Source organism: Strongylocentrotus purpuratus, unplaced genomic scaffold (assembly GCF_000002235.5).
Source record: "Strongylocentrotus purpuratus isolate Spur 01 unplaced genomic scaffold, Spur_5.0 spur5_scaffold_4, whole genome shotgun sequence".
Taxonomy (NCBI): Eukaryota; Metazoa; Echinodermata; class Echinoidea; order Camarodonta; family Strongylocentrotidae; genus Strongylocentrotus; species Strongylocentrotus purpuratus.
Window position 1 is genome coordinate 1,184,838 of NW_022145610.1, and position 22,770 is coordinate 1,207,607.

Consider the following 22,770-nt stretch of genomic DNA (forward strand, 5'->3'; position numbering starts at 1 on the left):
CACCTTATATTAGACCCATTTACATATCCCCAAAACATTCTAAACCACATTACTGGAAAAACCCATTAAAAAAAACGTAAAGTTTGCTCATACTGATTCTTTGGTGAGTAGTGCATAATGTTTATAAGAGTACACTTTGTGAATGAAAAATACAAAAACAAACATCAACAAGAAATTGCCAACTTATGCATGAAAACAGTAATTGTAAATTCACTCTGCAACTGCATTGTCAATTTAGAGACTTCAATGATTATTTTTGGTTTAATTGCTCATATTAATGAAATACTCAATGAGTATTATGGATCAAAAGATGAAAATAAAATTTCACTAAAAGGTAACACTGAACTCTTACGGGGTAGACTATCCATTGTAGAGAACTGTGCACTTGAAGTGTCATTGATATATTTGATAATATATTATGTATGATGGAATAATGTTTGGTAATATATAAGTAATATTGACTGCCTTCAGGGCAATGTGACATATATCGCCCGAACCGAAGGTGAGGTCGATATATGACAAGTCGTATTGCCCTGAATTAGGCAGTCAATATTACTATTATTAACCACATCAGACATCCAGAGCAAACAAGAAACTCAAACCATCTTATACTCTTAAATTATGTAAAATACAGTAGCCTACACTGCACAGGGTTTCCTAGCATGAAAAGTTGCAAAAGCATTGTCAAACCAGCACTGTGCATCTAGTACTTGACAAAATTCTCGATACACTGCAAACAGTGTGCCTTTGGTGTGATTATTACATCACAATAAGGTTTGCGCAAAGTGCGTAGGTTCTCATACTCACAATGAACGCGATGTTGAATAATTAATATACACAATAACAGATTGAGACCTGAGCTTTATGATTCAATTTCTCCATCCTTTCTACAAAAGGATCTTGACTTTATTCTCAATTGTATACTCTCTTTTCTTTTTTCGACAATCATCTAATTCTGCCACAATGGAGACAATATAAATTGTTTATTAATACTGTAAATCAGCTGTATCATCAAATATAAGTAATCTGTTTAGGAGCAACAAGTTTGTACATTTTGTGATATGAATGTAGAGCTTCAAAAGAATACTTTTTTTGTTGTTGCCAGTTTAAAACAGCTTTCTAGATATTCACATACAAATGATGCAAAGAATGAAATACATGTATCTAGTTTAGCAATATGCATGTGATCCAGTGTGTGAAACTTTGGAAGATATATGTATGTCTATCATAATATTAAAAACAATATGTTCATCAGCTGACAAAGATGTTAACATGTTAGAAAAATAAATTGATCAAATTTAGTCAGCTTGAAACATTTTTAACATTATGTGGCTATATTCAACTGATATTTATAAGAAAACAGTTAACAGAGACTTTTCAAAGAAACTTTTATGGTTACACTGTATATGATTGTTACAACCAGAATGGGATCTCGGGTTTTATTTTTGGACTGAATGTCCCACATTATATGAACATGTTTAACATTTAAACAAAGGTACCTGTATCAAACCAAACGTTTCAGTGACATGTTACGAAAACCATCACTACCTCAAGTTACTACTTACTAATATAATGAATGGTCCCCTTTAGCTTTTAAATGTGTGGTAAGTTAACCTGTAGTCAATCACTCCGATGTTATTCAAACAAATAAAAAAGCAAATCTGTTTAAAAAAACTTTTAAAACAAAAAATAAAAGCCACAATTTTGTTCTCCTGTTACATACAAAGTGGGTGTAAAAATGTAATAACCTTATGGCAAGATTGCCTCATTTGATAATTGAAAATCTCCCTTGGAATAACTGTCTACCATCTATGTATAGATCCTGATAAAGGTGAGAGTACTCTTGACAAGTATGAATCATAACACCAAAGTGAATATGTGGGGAGGTCATCTCACAAGACTTCCTATTGCTATATTGCTGGTACAACAACAGCCTCACAATGTCATATCTCGACTGATTCATAGTTCCAACGTGCAGCATTTGACTGTGATGCCCTACACACTTTATAAATTACACAGCTTAGGCCAATTAAGTCATGCCCTCTTGCTGCATGTATCATATCCATTGTTTCAAAGGGCTTGCAACCTTGTGTAATAGATAATACCTATTCCTTCACAGCAGCTCCTTTTGTATTTGGCATTGTAAAAAAGATGCATGTATTTCCTCCTAGATGATACAAGAAAAAGTCATTCATATACCCATATTGTGTTTTATATTTAATCATAGGTTTATCATACGTAGCCTGCAGAAGTCTCTCCTCTCTTTCATTTTTTCCCCTTCAATGGTGGCCTGTCCCTACTACTGACGGCCTATGAGGCATGCACTTTGTGCTAACTTTCCTGTATATGAAAAGTGAGGTATATTTTGAACTTTTACACATAGTCTGAAAATAGTTGTACACATTCTTTCTTCTTTTGGTCATCTATTTCTTTTGGTAAGGATCCTTAAAGTTTTACTTGTACATCAAAATATAAAGTTTAATCACTTTTGTTATTCTTCATTATACATGTATATCACCTTAAGTTTCAGATACTCAATAATATTACAGATGTGTAGTACAGAAAGTGTACAACAAATAGCAGTATATGTAGCATTGGACTATATTGGATGAATGTCAATATGTTTGCAGACAATGAGTACCATTCAAAATGAGTACGAGTATAAGTGTGAAGTATATTTCACATCACAAACAAAGCGATCCTCTTGAGTCTCAGTGAGGTCTATAAGGAGGTCTCTATGATAGGAATCGGTATCGGACGTACATCAATAAACCGGTCCTTTCCGTTGGTATACAGATGCCCATTTTTCTTCTTCCACTTTTTATGATTCTTTTTCCGACTGTTTGAGGTAAACGTACAAAAGAACAGAGCGGTGGCTTTCCTACGGGTCTTTCGTAACACAACAAAGAATCCGTCACGGAAAGACCTGTGTCCGATGCTGTAAACTATGCAGTTCAGGAAACTATTCACTATTCCCAGCCATGAAAAGAAGAACATAGCAGCTGGGGGGATGTGGATATCTACCAGTCCCCTCAAGGTCTTGGTCACCACGAAGGGTAACCAAGTCACATAAAATGCGCTGATGATCACCAAGAATATCTTTGCAAGAAGACGCTCATAGGTGGATCTGGTACCCTCGCGTTGGCTTGCTGATTTGAACATCATTTCCGAGCGTTCAATCTTATGAGTTTGTACGAAGCTGACCTTGAGGATCTGAACGTAGCAGAACGTTGAGATGACCAGAGCGGGCACGACTAGAACAGCGATGATGAAGAATGAGAACGCAACATTCTCCTCCCAGTGGAGTGAACATTCGTAGCTATGGTCATTGTAATGAAAGGTGCCCCATCCAAACATGGAAGGTAGGAAAATCCCAGCACTGATCAACCAGACTACTATGACTATAATCCTTGCTCTTGTCTTAGTCAGGATGGTGAAGTATTTCAAAGGCTTCATGATTGCTATGTAACGGTCGATGCTCAGGCAGGCCAGTCCTATGATAGAAACCCCTACAGCCACTGCCAGAGTGTACCCTGTGATGGCACAGCTTGCATCTCCGTAAGGCCATTCCTGCAAGAACCAAGAGTGTATTGAGAAAGAGCAGCATATGCCCACACCCAAGTCTGCACAAGCCAACGACTTGATGAAGATTCCTGATGCATTGTTCAGAGCTGGGGTGTAGTGAAATACAATCAGCACTATCAAGTTCCCTACGATGATCAATAGACACGTCACTATCATCATGAGAAGAGCTAGTAACGTTGCCCAGTTTGGCATGGCAGTGTCCGTACCTGTCGGGGTTGAAGTGTTCAGTAGCGTGTCATTTGTCCCAAAGTCTGTTGAAAGCCCTGTAGTGATGGGGTTGAATGCATTTGAAATCCAGTAAGTATTGGCTTCTTCAACTTGATTGCCAGTTGGGAATGTCTGAGTAGCGTTTTCCTTCAGAGCCTCGGCAAAGTTCACCACCCAATCACTAAAGACTCCATCTGTTGATGTATCAGCTGCAGTATCCATTTTCATGACAGAAGTTGTGGCATTTGTTATTATTTTCATAGGCAGCCCAGTGGTTGAAGAGTCTGTTGCACTATCCATTTTGTTTTAAAGTATTTTACTTGACCACTAAGCAGAATGTCATATGCATTTTTATCTGTCTCTGTGAATTCTGACACTTCTATCAGGTAACAATATCTTTATATTCTAGACAGTTGTTTTCAAGATGTGCACACAAACTGGGTTTGGAAAAAATCTGAGGTTTCAAAAACTTGAGGCATGTAGAAAAGTTGGATTATCTTTAAACAAAAGTTGCGGGAAAGAAGAGCAATGACTTCAACTTTTTTCTTTCAGCTGCACAAGATTGATGTCATCATCCTTGAAGGTTGTTCACATTTCCAGGAAGGTCCAAAAGTGTTTCCTAACACCTTTATGTGTGAATTCTGCTTCATGTCCTGTCCAAGCTAACAGTCTAGATTATAGTGCTCTTCAGGTGCCTAGGAAGTTGAAGTGTCACCTTTGCTGTACAATCCTCAGAATTATTCACTTTCGTAACGGTTCCTTCTTGTGTTACTATTGCTCAATCTTGTTTCCTGATTCAGTGAATGATGATAAAACATATCCAGGTTATGATCAGGCACTGCATACTAACAAACTCGTTGAAGGTCTGAGCAGACTACGGCAGTAGATGTGTTAACAATTCTTCAATCAATCCCTGATATGTAGACCAAGAAGTGCAACAGAGTAGAACATTTTGTTCAGTTTGCCTGTTCCCAAAGTTGTATGCCCAGCGTCCAGTCCAATCTGAAATGATAGAATAGGAGAGAAGAAATTCAGTTGAGTAATACTGAACGATTGGACCGAAAAACAAGAAGCATGACACATATTTTTCGAGGAAACAAGAAAAAATGTCTGGAAACAATTGGGACGGACGTCACAAAGTCGTTTGAGTTTGTTGCAGTCATAGCCACAGGCAGTGACGTTTGTTGCTGCATGCAGTGGGGATTTGATCATCAAAATAAGAAGTTTGTCTTTATTTTTTCCTAATTGGAGGCAAGAAGGGGGAAATCCTCCCTTCTATTAGAAGCAGCTGACGTCAGTCTCTCTAGGCCTGTCTTCATCAGCTTGAGTTTGCCAAATAACCCGCTATTTTAACTTTCCTGATCACAGATTAGCCACTTAAATTGCAGCTTCACCTGCCCGCAGTTGCAATTAGCGGGATATTTGGTCGAGAAAATATCCAGGGAAATCTTGGGTCTTGTTTCCAAGATACCCCGCTATTTGGGAAATAGTGGGCTAATTTGCACCCGTCCAGGCTAGTTTGTGATGAGCGTATCGGTCTGGTGAAGACGCTATTTTGAGCTTCGGGATAATATCCAGAGTCTGAAAATAGCAGGTTATTTGGCAAACTTGAGCTGATGAGGACAGGCCTTCTGTTTCTGTGCACTGGCAAGACAACTGTTTCCACGCTCATTAGTTTTCAACACTCCATGCTCTAGCATGATTAATGATTGTCTAATTACAGGTCTTACAGCAACTTCCTTTCAAGTTTTTGTTTCAATAAAGGGTTTTGTAAACGGCTGTAAAGACCTGTCTTCCAGACATGCTCAGGTATATTCATATTGCCTGCTGAGAGCCATAAAGGTGTTTTCTCTAGGCGCGTCTTCATCATCTCGAGATTGCCAAATAGCTCGCTATTTCTGATTTGGGAAATAATCCTGAAGTTACAAATCGCGTCTTCATCAGCTCGAGATTCGACCTCGAAACTTCAAACCTGACCTCGAGAAATTAGCTCAAGATATTTTGGTCAGCGTTCACGCATAGTGTGAGTCTTCAGTCTGGTGAAGACGCACGGGACAAAAAGCTGGATATTTTGCAAACTATACCAAGATATCTATATCAAGATATCTTGGGATGACGATCCCGACCAAATATCCCGCTAATTGCAACTTTGGATTGATGGAGACGAACATTAGCAGGATAGTTTGCGATCGGGATAGTTAAAATAGCGGGATATTGGGCAATCTCGAGCTAGTGGAAACAGGCCTTTTTTGTAGTTGATTAAAGTTCCTATCCTTCTGGCTCACGGCAGACAGTGTGTTCATTGGAAGGACTTTGTATCTAATACCCTTGTAATGGACGCCTAAAGTTAACACAATCCTGATGTCCAAGGAAACCTTAACATTGATTTTAATTATTTTCCACAAAAAAACAGTCTTGCACAAATTGAGGAAATGGTACAAAGTAAATATGAAACATTAAAAATGCAAAAAAATCGAGAGAAGAATCAGTTTACATGTAGATTGTGTTAGTTTCAGAGGATGTAAGTTTGTTGATTTATGTTTTTTATGATAAAGTTTGCAAAACAACAGTAAACTGAATGTCATGCACCGGTTGACATTGAAAATCTGTATCTGTATTTTTTAATGCCTTTATCATTGCAAGGGTGCACTTTCTCCATTCATCTTTGGAAAAATTACGAAAGTTTAATCTACAGAATGCTTTGAAGATATCTTCCCACACATTCTGTGCATTACCTCATCAGCAAAGCCTCTTTATGTTCTAAATTAGATTCCATGCAATTCCTCTTTTAAGTAGAGGTTGGGGAGGGGTGAACACTTTTCTTGCTTGCGTGCATCATGTCAGTGAGGCTGTGACTCACGAGGGATAGTGACATTATGCAAGAGATCAAAAGAGAAACATGACAATGTTTCCTCTAACAGTTCATTGCCTTCATTGTCCCATGCCATTCACACCTGTTCTAATTAAACTTGATTATACAATGAGTCAACTACATGAAATACATGAAATAACATTGTCTTACTGCCAGTGGGGTAGTCTGCTATCTTACAGACTCTGGTTTGATAGTACTGAGTTGTGACATGACATTCTAAAGGTAAGCACCACTCTCAAATGAAGTTGGCTTAAATAAGAGCATAAATATGAGTGGAAAGGCAGATCTAAGAAAGTTATAAGAAATTAAGAACAAGAAAGTATTGTAGTTTTCAAGTTGCAATTGACCAAAAGCAAACTGGCAACTCTGACTTATTAACCTTGCAAGCACCTGTTCCATTTAATATGAATTTTGATTTTTGCCTAGATATAGCATTACATGTGATTTTACTCGCCCTTCTAAATATAGATCTTGATCTACGCTGCCATCCCCAAAAAATGAAAATACAAGTTATATGATATGAGATATATTTAAGTTATGCATTTTTGAAGTTTTCTTCGGTGAAACACAGGTTGGCAACAGTGATTTATTTTGCAAGGTCCTCTCCAGTTTGCTCTGGAGAATATTTTCATAACTTTGTTAGTTTTAATCAAACTTTGCTTTAAATTCATAGAGCTATTCCTCTCAATTTTCTACTTTAATTAAAACCACTTTGATATCAGGGTGGCCTTCCCCCTCTGGCTCCAAACAGGATTTGCAAGGAAGCAATCAGGTGACACAAAAGGTGGGAGAGGGGGTGGTTGGCTCAGAAATGAATAATTTCTAAATAGAGTCTGGTAGCAGACTAATGAAAGCTTAAGTAATATTAATCCTGAAAGAGGACTTGTTTTCATACCTCAATCATCATCATCATCTTCAAGAAGTAAACCTTTACTAATTCCTTCATTAGGGTTGATTTGCCTATGTTCACAATCTAATTATAGCATCCACCCATGCTGTAGCATCCATGTGAGAAGTCGAGAGCATCCTACATTTTCCTCTTTTATTTCAGAACAGAAATATGGGGAATGTATTTCTAGTTTCTACTAATTAAACTTGTCATTTCTATAAGCTTCATCTTTAAATAGCACTGTTTTATTTCCTTATTTAGAAAGCTCTGTTAGAAAGTGTATCTGTTACATTTCTGACTGAGCATTATTTCTTTTCGTCTTGCAGTGAATTCATAAATTGTTCATTCATTTTTTTTCTAGCTTAATTATTTTAGAGGAGGGAGACATTGTTCTCTTACGAAAGAAAGCTATTTTCTCAAAACATTAATCAGATAACTTTTTATTTGATTTTAATGTTTTATTTAATATATTTTTTCTTGGTATGCCTTTTCTTTCTGTCCTCCCCATCCAATTCAGCCTATATCCCCTTTCCGAAGTCTCCCGACTTTGTCTTTCTCACTATCTCTCTTTTCTTTCTTTTTCTCCTGTTTTTCTTGTGTTTTCTACTCCTTTCACTCTCTCTTGCTCAATCATGTTTTAATATTGACGTACAATGCTTGGATGCGTACCGTTAGTCGTATCGTCTCAGTATTCAGGATACATCTCACTCTTGTTTGCCATTCTACTTCAAGCATGCTTTTAACGACAAGATAAGACACTCGTTCATGCCCTATACCAACAATCTGGCACTCTCGTCTGTCGATGTTTGTCATTTTTATGATGCACTTTTCAGAGGAAAGTGATAAGAAACTTGCACTGCTATCCATTTTTGGTTTTTGATTTGTTTCCTTAGATTGAATATAAACATTAGGCTCTTTTGATCACGTTATAATTCTGGTATTTTGTAATTGAGACGATCATTCATTACCATTTCCAGTACCGTATGGTATTTCCCTTCTCTCTACCCATTTCTGTGGTTAGCTCACTGCATTAGTTCACTCTAGGCCTGTCTTCATCAGCTAGAGTTTGGCAAATAACCCGCTATTTTCAGACTCTGGATATTATTCCGAAGCTCGGAGTCGCCTCCTCACCAGACTGATACGCTTATCACAAACTAGCTCGGACGGTCGCAAATAAGCCCACTATTTCCCAAATAGCAGGATATTTTGGAAACAAGACCAACATTTCTCATGATATTTTCTCTACCAAATATCCTGCTAATTGCAACTGCTGGCTGATGAAGACGCAAATTGACTGGTTAATTTGCGATCTGGATTAGGCTTGAGTCGGTACGGTCGATCACACCGGGACCCGACCGTTGCCGTCGGGTCCCGGTTTCGTTTTTTGAGAACCGACGCTCCGAAAAAAATAACGAAATATGTAAGAAATTGCAGTTTTGCACACCACTAAAATCAATCCACCTTAAAACTTAAGTATTTAATTGTTACCAATCATATTCTAGCTCATCCTGAATCAATCCGAACTGCTGATATAAATATGGGTTGCAAGGCAGTTCGCCCCATGGGGTTGTTGTTGCCAGCTGCTAGCTAGCTACTGTACTGGCCGGGTCTCTCGGCAGGATTAATAATCAGGTTGAAAGAAACATTAATGTTTTAATAATAAAACGGCTTTCTAAAAAGTACTTCTTTACAACATACCGATCGAATAATTTTTAAAAGACAAAATAGATATTTTTTTCTTTGATTTTGAACACCGCATGCTTCTTTTAAAAGCTAAAAATTACTTGGTAATCACAAGAAGTTTCGATGCGGATAGCTGTTGCAAGGCAAGTTCAGACTAGTCTCGGAAAAATGCGCAGTGCTCCTCGTAATTAGCTATAATGCGTGCCAGAACGAACCCAAACAAAGACGTGATCGTAACGAGAAAAAAATCATTAAAAACTACGAGAGCACAATTGGAAAGACAACTACTCAAAATTATCGTAAGCAGATACATAACTTGGAGGAAGAAAATAGTTGTCCAAGAAAAGCCACATAAATAGTGATATTTAAGGAGTTACTATAGGTACAATCATTATCGGAAGGGCCAGCTGCAAATTCCGAATTACACGTGTTTAAATTGAACACGAGGCAAATACCGCCCTCTACGGTAAAAAGCAGTATAACAAAGGATTCAAGTATTTGCAGCAGGCCCCTTGCGATAAAAATGTACCCAGTTACTCCTCGATTATCACAATTTCTGTGGCATTTCTTGGGCGATTATTGAATTCTTTGTCCAAGTTATCTATCTGATTATGGTAATTTTTGAGCAGTAGTTGTCTTTCCAATTGTGCTCTCGTAGTTTTTAATGATTTTTGTCTCGTTACGATCACGTCTTTGTTTGGGTTCGTTCTGGCACGCATTACAGCTAATTACGAGGAGCACTGCGCATTTTCCCGAGACTAGTCTGAACTTGCCTTGCAACAGCTATCCGTATCGAAACTCTTGATTACCAAGTAATTTTCAGCTTTTAAAAAAAAGCATGCGATGTTTAAAATAAGAGATAAATATTTATTTTGTCTTTAAAATATTATATGATCGGTATATTGTACAGAAGAAATTTTTAGAAAGCCGTTTTATTATTCTAACATTCATATTTTTTGACCAGATTTATTCAACCTGCATAAATCAAAATGGCGGCTCGAATGTTGTCTTTTTATTTCTGCCCCAGTTTTTTAACTTTTAGAGGCACGAAAATGGCACTAAACATCGCCAATCATGGATGAAAATAATGTCAAATGGAAGAATATACCGATCTGAGCCGAGGTATGCATGTGTGATTTATTTGATTGATAAAAAAGGTCACTTTTAAGGGACATACTGATGATATGCGCTTTTTATAGAGGCAAGTGACAAATCCTGCGAGCTGATTTCGGGACACCGGGTCCCGATCGGTACATGGCCGTCGGGACCCGGTTTATGAAAATCCCGACATGACTCAGGCCTAATCTGGATAGTTAAGTAGCGGGTTTTTTGGCAAACTTGAGCTGATGACGACATGCCCTCTGTTGTAATTGATAGCAATGCGCATTCTGCTGGTCCGTATTTTCCATCTAAGAGGACAGTCTGTCTAGTCCTCCTCAACCTGTCATGATGATTATCCTGTAACATACACGTATACTCGTAAATGTACTTTTGGCGCATGACGTGTTTTATCCTCCGTTGATCCACATAAAATTTTGCTCCCGAGAAAGATGTAAGGATGCTCCCCGAGGAAGTTGTAATGATGCTTTGAAAGTTTGAGCTGTGACATTAAACAATGAGCTCAAATGCATGACATATCTGAGTCTACTCTTCACTTATTATATCTGTCTCTCAAGCCAATATGTGAACACAAACTATGATTGGTTGATCCAGGATATTGTGAAGGAGGGGGCGGGGGTGTTGCTGAAGAGCTGCACAATGAAGGGGCAAATTTGTTTATGTTATGTATTGAGTTGGGTTACAAACACATATATATTACCACTGACTTGTCACTTGTGTATTATGTGAGTACAAAAGGTATGTTTAAAAAAAAAGATTTATAAATGTTATTTCCATCAGAACTTCTATCAGAGAGAGAATCCATCTTATCAAAATCCATTCTTTTTGTAATGATTTCAAAGCTTGCGGTGGCGTATTATAATGTTTGTTTTGGACTATCTAGAAAATTATGAGTATAAAATGCTATGAAAACAAATTTAGTTTAAATGTGAGAACAAAATTGAGCCCTAATTTACACTTAGCTTTCTGATGCATACATCCATGAAGGTTAATGTGTTTTACTTGTGTGGCGACAATGTACCTTGAAGTAATGTGACATTGAAGGAAATAAATTGAGGCTGTTAGGAGAAAATACACACCATCTTTGGATTCAAGCCTAGCCTGTTTGATGCTGGCCTCTAAAATAAAATTCCTGAGCGGTAATAAATAATTCTCATCATATTTCTTCGGTTCCTTTATGAGATCAATGTTAATAGCTTTCCAAGGTGAAATACTGTAAACAGCAGTCAGCCAATGCTAATCCTCTCAGAAAAGTACAAATATGCTGTTAAGGTTTTTTATTATTATTTTAAAGAAGAAATCTTGTTTTTGTCGTGAAAGTGTAAGTCTGACTTTATAAGCTCCCATTTTTCGAAATATTTGAAAAAGCAATTCAATTTTCATTTTTGTTGTGAAAGTGTAAGTCTGATTTTATAAGCTCCCATTTTTTGAAATATTTGAAAAAGCAATTCAATTTTCATTTTTGTCATGAAAGTGTAAGTCTGATTTTATAAGCTCCCATTTTTTGAAATATTTGAAAAAGCAATTCAATTTTCATTTTTGTCGTGAAAGTGTAAGTCTCATTTTATAAGCTCCCATTTTTTGAAATATTTGAAAAAGCAATTCAATTTTCATGAAAAAAAACATGTCAGTTATTTTCTGCGAATTGTCAACGTCATTATAGTTAGTTTTCTGCTGAAAACATTAAGAGATAGAGGGAGAGAGAGAGAGAGAGAGAGAGAGAGGGGGGGTGGAGGGGAGCATACATATGGCTTTAATGATTTACTACAGGAATTGATCTATTTTGGTATCGCCCAGCAGTAGTTGCTGAAGATGGGGATCAGTCTGGTAATATATATTTGAACCATTTCCGAGAGCGAGAGCGGATGGGTTACTAACTCTTAAGAATGAAACAGGAAGAGTAGCGTTTAATCTGAAACTCCTGATAAAGCACACCGTCTATCACGGAAGATAGAGGTTTGAGCCTTGTGTGGGATGTTTGAAATCGGTGATTGGTCATGCTGTTGCTATGGTGATCTCCCTTATCTAGGTTTCCTCTTCTAATCTCCTGTATGTGTATGAGTATATATATATATATACATATATATGTATTATTCTTCAGATTTTAAATTCGTTCTTGCTGTTGGTAAAGATTTAGTGATAAGAGCTGTTGGGTAACATTTTCCCATGTAATCTTTCCTTCAATTAACAGGAATCATGTGTACAGCGCATCCCTACATGTATGTAAAGAAAAGGAATACAACACTTCAATATATACTTTAGTCATAATTAGCTTAAATGCCCTTTTATATAGAATTACACATTTGATAAGGCTTTTTCTGTGTTATTAAAATAACAAAGATTTATTTTCTATTACAGTTATTTAGAATATTTTAAAAAAAAATGATGTTCTTCATATTTTGGATGACTACCAGTATGTCTTTAAAAACAAAGCAGTAGTTGCAATTTAAGTAGTGTAGTACCCTTTTCACCGGATACAGAGAGTTTTGAAATGCGATCCACGCATCAGTGTTAGAGTTGAAATATATACAAGTTACCAAGCAGTGACAGTCTTTGAATGTATCCACACATCAATCCGCCTTAGCCACCCTTTCTCATACCTCAATACTAATGATAAATGATCAGCACAAGTAAGGTGCCTTGGCACTAATGGCCAAGATCAGCTTTACTTGCTTTCCATACACCCCTTCATCTTTCTCACTTCAATATAATCATGCCATTAAACAGAACCGCACGTTTATTAGTCTTCGAGGTGCAATAACCAGGCCATGGAGGGCTGCTGCTCCAATTAGCAGCACCATGTCCGCCTGTCTGGCCATTTTTTTCCTTCTCATACTGTTTTCACACTGGTAAAAAATTGCTTAACCCCGTACTATAGGTGGGGTTAAAGGGGGGGGGGGGGGTTTTAGCCCTACCTATAGTCTGGGGTTAAGCTTATTCCACTTTCTTTTCACACTGGCAAAATGTTGCTTAACCCGTAGTATAGGTGGGGTTAAAGGGGGGGTTTTAGCCCCACCTATAGTACAGGGTTAAGCCTATTCCACTTTCTGTTCAGACTCGTATTTACCAAAGTGGGCTAGCCCCACCTATAGTACGGGGTTAACTAACCCTCCAAAATAGCAGGGCTAACCCCGCAATTGTGGTGCCAAGCAAAAGAATGAGAACAGAAACGAAAAATAGTCCGGGACTACGCAGTGGAGCGAATTAATGAATATTCACGCTATGGCTAGTACGGAGCTAAGGAATTGCAGTGAGAAAAGCCCAAAAAGATAGTCCGGGGTTAAGGAAAGTACAGGGGTAAGTAAAGTATGGGGTTAAGCGAAACAAGTGTGAAAAGAGTATCAGTTACAGTGTGTTCATGCATGCTTGGATACGATGCATTCACACAGTAGTTACATCAAAGAGATTAATAATGTGAAGAGAGAAATCAACCAGGTAAAGGGGATGTTAATATCCTTATCAGAGGTGAGATTTGTAGCTTTAATTTCTGGAATATTTGCTTGAATCCTGTTTCAATAATACTGCGGCTTGTCCTGCTTCCCGTTAGCTTCGACTTCTGTCATGTACAATGTTTGAATTAATCATTAAGTATAAAGTTTGTCTCATTAAGTTGACTTACGTAACTCTGTAGTTCTCGGAGTTGCATTTCTTTTTTTCATATGATTAGAATATGGAACAATGGCATTTAGATAGAACAAGGCATCATTTATTTAACAGGTAGCTTATACATGTGAGATGAGCTCATAGCAACCGACTCATATTATGTACATAAAAGACACTTCACCTGTTTTCAGTTTAATTCGTGGTACTGCAGTTTAAAATGAACGAAACAATATATTTATTAGTAATCTCAGAACCATGTAAGAAGACGCCACAACTACAATGAGAATTCAGCTAGGAATCGATGAGGGGTAGAGGTAACGTTTGAAATCAGGGGGGCGTTTCACAAAACTTGTCATCAGTGACAAATGACAGTTTTTGTTATAAGCTAGTAAAATCCTTGCTTTTGATTGGTTATCAGCAGATTTGTCACTGAATTTTGTAATTTGTCATTAAAAAAAGGCTTTGTGAAACAGGTCTCAGTTTTCCAATTTGTGTGAGAATGAAAACAGATCAATCATGTAGAAAGTGCTTATTCTGAAACGGATACACTCGGAAGTGATTGATAACATGATACAAAGAAGGCTAATTTTTTTGAGGGATGCTGGCAGGACAACTAGCTGATGGGCATTCTCTCAGGGAACCAATAGTCCTGTAGTACATCGCAGAAAAACCAATCTGAAAACCCATCAGTATTTCAAAGTACCACTTACACTACTGGAATTACCAATAAAAAAGCGTTGGTGTTTGATAATTCTGGTTCTTATCTCATTTCCCAAAGGGTTTAATACAGGGATCACCTGGTTTCAATTGATTATATTGCTACTCAAAATCATAGGATGGCCAAACAAGCATGATTAGGATTGAATAGCCAATCGTTCAATTCATTTTTATGGAAAAAGTTATCCTATAAGTGCCATCTGCAGTAATGGAATAACTTTAAAAAGTCATTATGTTTCCACATGTAATAATGTTGATTACTTATAAATTATTCAGTAGTGGAGACATTTGGACATATTTCATGGACACCTGTTCAACTAATATCTATTCATTCCTTATCAATTTTTAAATTTAGATTTCTGATAAGCAAATTTCAATGTTGTGAAACTGTTCTTGTTTCTATCCATGATTCCATTGCTCTGGAATAGCTTGGATTGCTTTCTAACATTATTTATGGATGTATGATAAAATGATATATAGACAGACTATTTCCATCTTTTAAAAGAGATTGCCATCTTTTCAAATAGATTGCCATTCTTATTGAGCCTTTCAGGAGAGATCATAAAACCCCTCCTCTCAGACATCATTTAGTTGAGTGCTCTATTACAATGCTTGACGTTTATATGATATCAAAACAATGTCCTCGTAGAATATATCGTCCTTGTTTTCACGAAGTGACGGTAGCGAGGAAAATCGTAACGCAAAGTGAATGCAATTTTTTTTCACTACCGTCACTTCGTGAAAACAGCGACGATATCACCATTACTGTAAGGGCGTTTCATCCCTTCAGAGCCAGAAGGATGTTAACTCTATGTTTAAGTATATGAGTTAATGCCCTTCTGGCTCCAAGTCCAAACAGACGATTTATGAAAATAATAGCATCATTCTATACTTAGCTCATAATGGCATTGTCAAGGCTGAGTATACCATTTAGTCATTCCTCAACTACATGTACATGTACATGCATCATCATCATAACACTTAGTTTTATCCGATGTATCGTGCAGTAAAGCAATAGGATCCTACTTAGATTCATTGCCACAATATTTTCACAAAACTCTCAATGTCATGGTCTAATATATCATTGATTTTTTGTTACCAAAGTCATTACTGATATTACATCATTATGTTTTGTTAAACAAAGGATATCGACTAATCTAACAAAACTGAGAAGTGTTTTTTAAGTTGTTATAAATAGTATTTATCATTCAGACAGTCATACCTGTTTTGTTATGATAACTTGGTGTTTGATTAGATATTAGTGCAGGAGCTTTAAAGCTGGTTTATTCTTCCTCTGTGAATACTATATTTAGCCTGAGTGAGAACCACAATAATGGTGTTTAACTGTTTATCAATATCATCTTTCCTGCTGTATTTGTATATCACAAGGTTAAAACATTTCACACTTCCTCCACCTGATCTCACATAGTTGGCAGTTTAAAAGTCCTCAAACTTTTTTGTCAGATTTTGTTGGATTTTACTTGATAAGGAGCAAAATGCTACCAGTTTTAAACTAATTTGAAGTTTTTATCCTATTTAACTCTTTATATGGCACAGAAGTAATTCTCTGTGCCACAGTGTATTCATCATGGGATAGATACATGTATGTACTTTCCGGTTATGAGAACCCTGCTACGCCACTGAGCCATCGTGCCTCCTCCTATCTTACATATGTGGAGCAATATGAGGAGACATTCTACCAGTTTCATTCCAATCATCTTTAATATTTGGATTTGAGCTATTAAGGATTTATTTGTTCCTGTAATGACTTCATTGTTTATCATAACACCAGAAATAGGTGTCTGCACGTGGGAAGTACAGGGATGTCACGAAATAGCATTTTCTGTATTTTAGACTTTCGTCGATACAGATAATTAAAAAATTTAAATATCCAGTTTAACCCTATTTTATCTCTTGTTTTAATGTTAGAACTAAGAAATGTCTTTCATCAGAATTTTAGATGACCTGAATTACATTAGGTTAATTCCTGGATGTTTTATTCAAGATATCATTTACAGGATCTTGGAATGATCTTTCACAGCCCTTTTTAAAATCATAAATGCCCCATATTTTTATCACTTTTACCTTGAGATGAATAGGTTAGATACCATCATTTGAGAGGGTACAAGGACCGTTGTACATGTACCTGTCTACCTGTATTTCTACACATCTCTGTTTTTAACGACTTTCTGACATGTAGGTTAGCGTTACTAGCAGCCTTTTCACACACAGCTAAAATTCTATAAACATGATTAGTTTAAAGGGCTTTAAACTAATCACCTGTACATACGACATCATTCACACACAGAAATTTTGGTGCGATCATTAATCGTTTCGTGATTAACTACATTGCTCTTAAAATGCGCAGTAGAGCCATTGCGCATTGAAGGTCAGGTCATATCAAACAGAGCACTCGCTACATCCAGTTTAAACACATCTAAACTGTTCACACACAAAATGTCAAGCTCTCTAGATACGGACTTCGTATCTGCAGCCTGCTTTGAGGGGCGTATGAATCGCGACTTCGTATCTATCCGAACATCGTATAAACGATGTTCACACATGGAAAATTTTCTTTAAAGGTGTTTAAAACTGTTAGTTAAACATGTTTATACTAATCATCTCTAGATGCGATGAATTTTAGCTGTGTGTGAAAAGGCTGCTAGTCTACCAGTATTTCTACACATCTCTGTTTTTAACAACTTTCTGATATGTAGTTTAGTGTTACATATTTTACTAAAGGTTAGTCTTGTTCTGAGATGCACTTTCTCTACTTCATGTCCTAGTTCATCATCCCACATTCCCATGGCATTTCTAACAACTTAGCCTTTTAGCATTAAGGTCTGATTTGACGTAAGCGTGCAGACAATTGGACCTGTCCCTGGTTATATATGAAAACCCTCTTTTAAAGTGACTCGGTAACATTGATGAAAAAACTGCGTAATTTTTGTATGAAATGTTACTTATTTTATTCCTTCTACTGTACCCCCTAACATGCAAAAAAATCTGAAAATTCTCTAACCACAAAGATATTTATTGTTTCCTTGGAAGGCCTCACTGTGCGACACATTCTATTTTTGAATTTTCCCAACCGTTTTCCATGAATGTAAGACATAAGACAGGCTTTTAAAAATGGGTACCGGTATATGAAGAAAAAATAATAATTTAACCCATAGCAGTAGTGTCTTCTTTTAGTTACATTTTTTTCTCATTTTCTTATAATCCAGAATGCTAGGAATTACACATTATACATGAGCAGAAAGAGCAAAAATCATAACTAATCATTAAAACCTCTAAATTGGCAACATGGTATAAAATGTAAAATTGCAATTCTTGAGTACAAACTACAAAGTGATAATTAGTTGGTTAAATTTTGCATTTTTTTTTGCATTGGTTACCTTACTAAACATTTTGTAAATTCCAAAAGAAGAAGGAGTGGAAAACAAAATCAATTGTTGCCAATTCGAAGAGGGAACACTGATTATTTTTAGAAAATAAGAAAACAATATGGGTTAAACACGATCCTGTCTTCAAGAGCAAACGTGATGAAGGGGAAATTAATTTGACCCCTGGCAGTTGATATTGTGTAAAGGAAATTAATCTGTATCCAGATAGACACTCTTGTGTATCATATAGGGAGGAGGAACCTTTGGAGAAAAAAAATAAAAATAGATGATTGCCTAAAACCTTTTATCAAAATTTTATTCTGGTTGTGGTAGGGTATTTTTATTCAGGATATCCTCTGCTCTGAGCTAATTTCGGCATGGATTACTGAAGGGAGGTAGAGAGGTATGAACAGCCACGGCACGGACCTTAAAACAGGGCGAATGCAAACAGTTGGGATGAACGTGAACAAAAAAGTGGAAAATTGACTTTGTCATGATTCTTTTTATCCAGAAATGTTGCAGACCATTTCATTTCTTTTTCCATCATGAATTTACAAGCTACAATATTCCTGGTGGGGAAAAAAAATCGTGTCAAAAACACTTTTCCTACTTTTGTTTCTGTTCTCATGATTGTTTGTATTCACTCTGTGCAACATAACAAGATATTGTTTGTATAGTTTCCATTTTCTAATAGAATCAATGCCTGAGTAGTGTAGATGTTGATTCAAGATATGTTGATAATGGACTTGGATAAGAGTGACATTAATTTGTTTACCTACATGATTGATTTATCTTGCTAAGTGCTAGAAAGTAATTTCTATCATTGTTACTCAATTTAATAACAACATCGGAAATTGGTGACCTTTCCATGTATGAAAACAAAATAGAAAGAAAGCAGTATATGAGAGTAAACAAGTAAAAGTAGGAGCTAAAGAAAGAAGAGTAGAATAATAATATTACAATAATACTACACAATCATTGAGGGACAGAAAATATCGAACAAAACAGGAAATAGGCGAATTTACGCTTACTCTTTGTAAATGACAACAAATAAGAGAGATTAACAGACAGACGTACAGACATGAACATATTAAACAAAATAGATAATGGATGATAATGATTAAATTGATGTAATGAACAAATTGGTCCCTATTTTCACGAAGTGACGGTAGTGAATAAAATAAAAATCGCATCCAATTTGCGTGTGGATTTTCCTCACTACCGTCACTTCGTTAAAAAAACAGGAACCAATTGAGTAATGATCTGGTAATGACCTAATCAAGCAGGTTTATTAACCCATGGAGTTGATAATTCAATAGAGGTCAATGACCTTATCTATGATTTATCATAAGTGACCAGTGTCTGGATTGGAAGTGCCAAATTTACTTCCAGTCTGGCCTCTGTAATGTAAAGCAATTTTAAATGGATATCCATACAAACCTTTGGTGTAAAGGTATCAACAATCCAAATTTTATAGTATATTGTAAAACTGGAAACTTATGCATACACACAATTTTGTAAATTACCCAAGTGGCCCAGATTCATTGACAAGTTTTTAAAAACTACCATTGCAATTAAATAATTAGGTTGAATCATGACATAGACTGTTGATACTGCATCTTGCAATTTTGCTGCAGAAATGAAATAACAGTACCTCATATTCAGAGAAGCATGATTATATGTACTTCCATCACATTGTAGTATTTATGTCTAATCATTTAGAAATTAGAATTATATGCATTAAAAAAAACTTAAATAATTTATTTTATTATTATTCTAAGAAACCGGAAGTCACTAAAAAGAAACAGGACTTGATAAATCCTGTTAGTTTTCTTGGGACTCTTTAACTGAAGTCATTGTTGCATTTGTTGGAGTTACAGGATATCCTCTGCTCTAAGCTTTCTTTTTGAAGGGCGTCAAAATATAATTTCTTTCAAAAGGATAATTTGTGTGCCTTGATTAATCAATCCACTAATTGTTTGTACAGTGCATGTGATCTGATATGATAATATAACAATTTGATTGCGAGGCACTCTATAAATTAAGTTGTTTGAGACAAATTTCAGAAACATGAACAGAATTAGTCTAGGATGGTGAAGACACTATGTTTGAGGCACAATGAAAGTTTGCTGAAGCATATTATACATGAGCATTTTGTCAGTTTTGAAGAGCTAGAGTGCTGATAGCTGAGGAGTTCATTATTACACGCATAATTCAATATATGCTGTCTCTTGTTCAGGGAAGTACGCCAGTCATGTAAGACTTGACACCAGACCAACAACTGACCAAACAATATATAACATTATCCCAAAATTGTAAAGAATTGGTCAATTTGAACTCGGTATCAAGTCAGTTGGCGGCGTGGCTGTAGGAAAGTGTCAAAGATGATTTGAGTTTAAGGAATAAGGGAATGATGTCAAGAGATAGAACAATGATTGAAGTGTGAATGCAATTCAATGTAGAGGTGATATTTAGGAAACAGAATATCCTTTAAGAGTTCATTGAACAGACGACTTCAAAAGAAGGACTAAGGCCGATGCTTAAGATGAATCTTGAAAACCCTTGATAAGTAAGTGTTGCTGAGTTAAGGATCTGTAATGATTAACGAGAGTGCTAGCTTCTGCACCTTCCCATTAAGCAAGTAAAGTGTTATAGAGAAGAACCTGCAGTTCTTAGGTGAGTGATGGGAATAGAACCGTTAGAGGTCTAATGGGTTTGGTCTGAACAAACAAAGAAAAACTGGAACAAAATTAGCAGAATGGACAGAAAGAAAGATTATTTACGGTATAGTTAATGGGAAACTGGGAGATGACAAATGACTTGCCAGTCCAGAGGTTTTAGGGACAGTTTGGACATGAGAAAACAGATGTCTTTAAAGTTATAACATGTACATGGATGAGAGGGAAGATCAATGTGAGATTGTCTTTTTACAGGATGAAATAAAATTTTAAAAAATTTAAAAGTAATAAATTAAAATATGCAGTGAAAAAAATAATTATACTTGATAAAGAAGTAATTAGTAATGGTGAAGGATAATATTTTATTGTGCATTATTCATTTGCTTTTTGAATTGTAAGTTCAGAAGAGGGAAAATTAATTTGAGATTATCTTAACATGACATCCAAAATATAAATGAATAGATAAATAGATAATAATGCTGAGTAGTAGAACAATTTAAGTCTTGATGGATAGGTTTTTTTTCTAGGTTTTTAAAGCAGGCATTTTCATGAAATAAAGTAAAAAGTAGAATGATTTTTTGATGACTTTGACGGCTTTGATTAGCCACAAATGGAGTGTACTATAAACTGTAATAATTGTATGCAATTTATTGACACTATGAATGGAATTTTCTTTTTGTAAATCAGAATTTAGGGTGAATTTTTTCCTTGAGCCCCTACGATACCCTAATGAATGACACATTTTAGATTCTATTTTTATAATCTTCCATGACAGACGTTTTATTCAGGGTCAGTATAATTAGCAGGTGCTAGGGGCTGCACTTTCTAAGGGCAATCAGGAGCCCAAAATGGTTTGTCATACCAATACTAACTTTATTCTTTTTATTCACCTTTCCCTGAATCTCACATTTAATTTGCTGTACTAATTATGAATATGAATAAATTCTGCATACAACAAACATTTGTTCAATGCAATAGGCAGTATTGTTTAAGGTACCTTAATTGATATTTAGGGATGACATTTCTTTTTTGTAAGAAATGAAATGTGTATCCCCCATTCTAGTCTCATTATGGTCCCTTGATATCTAATTCATGTAAAACTCTATTAAAAAATATATTGTTCGGCAAAGCACAGATTTTTTTTAAAAATAAGAATGTTGTTCAGAATTTCAACTGAAATATTGTAAATTCATTTTAAACAGGTTTTTAGAACTTTTAAATTCTTAAACGTTCTTTTAGATAAAATGCTGCGAAGCATTTACATTTATTCAGATGATACACAAATGTATAATTTATTTATTGATATATCTATCCTCTAGTCAAAATGATAACTTGTTGAACTTGTTGAAAAGTTTGAAAGAAAAGGAAAAAACCTTTTCTACCACAGAGAGCGATCAGGAAGGTGTTTTCCAGCTATCTGTGATCCCCTTAAAAAAAGTGAAATCATTAATATTCAAATAAAAGCAGATTAATGTAGGCATTCACAAACTTCTTTCATGATAGGCTAATTATTCAAAATTAGGAATAACATATAGCTACTGTTTATTTGTAATTAATCAGTTAACACAAACATATACTCACAATGTTGTTATTGAATAATACTTTCAGCAGGTAAATTTCCTCCTTGTTTTTGATGCCTTGTTAATATCCAGGCAATATCCATAGAATGGTTGGCTGAAAATGATTGACCTTACTCTCGAAAGGCTTGCTAGTTTCTATCCCTAGCTAGAGCTTCTAGCACTGAATTAAACCAAGACTAGAGTGCACTTGTGCGTGGATAGTTCCCTGCTTTATGCTCTCCGCTAGCTGCTTACTAATGACTGTATGTGAAGAGGACTGAACCATTCTCCTGCAGGGAGGAGGCAGTGAGTGTTGGGAGGGACTAGATGTCGTGCTTAATTGTCATCCCAGGGTGGGTATATGACGCATTGCATGATTGGCAGAGAGCAGAATGGAGCAGTTTGCTTTGATCAGGTACTGATCTGACTAATATAACATTCAACACAGGTAGCTCTTAGAAAAAGTTAGAAA

At 36.0% G+C, this 22,770-nt stretch overlaps 1 protein-coding gene across 2 annotated transcripts; it reads right to left on the reverse strand.

Annotated features, from left to right (window-relative positions):
* Positions 1 to 861: 861 nt before the first annotated feature.
* LOC100893202 (probable G-protein coupled receptor 21) lies at positions 862 to 22,490 on the reverse strand. 2 transcript variants are annotated; one of them, XR_004066364.1, is made up of 3 exons: positions 22,321 to 22,490; positions 1,749 to 4,794; positions 862 to 1,712 (listed from the first exon to the last, which is right to left on the reverse strand). XR_004066364.1 is itself a non-coding variant. In XM_003730348.3 (2 exons), exon 2 carries the CDS (start codon positions 4,090 to 4,092, stop codon positions 2,722 to 2,724), a length of 1,371 nt encoding a protein of 456 aa, XP_003730396.1. In that variant the 5' UTR covers positions 4,093 to 4,794; positions 22,321 to 22,490; the 3' UTR covers positions 862 to 2,721. The 2 variants fall into 2 exon arrangements, 1 of the variants encoding a protein (XP_003730396.1); XM_003730348.3 differs by having other exon boundaries at positions 862 to 4,794.
* Positions 22,491 to 22,770: the final 280 nt, after the last annotated feature.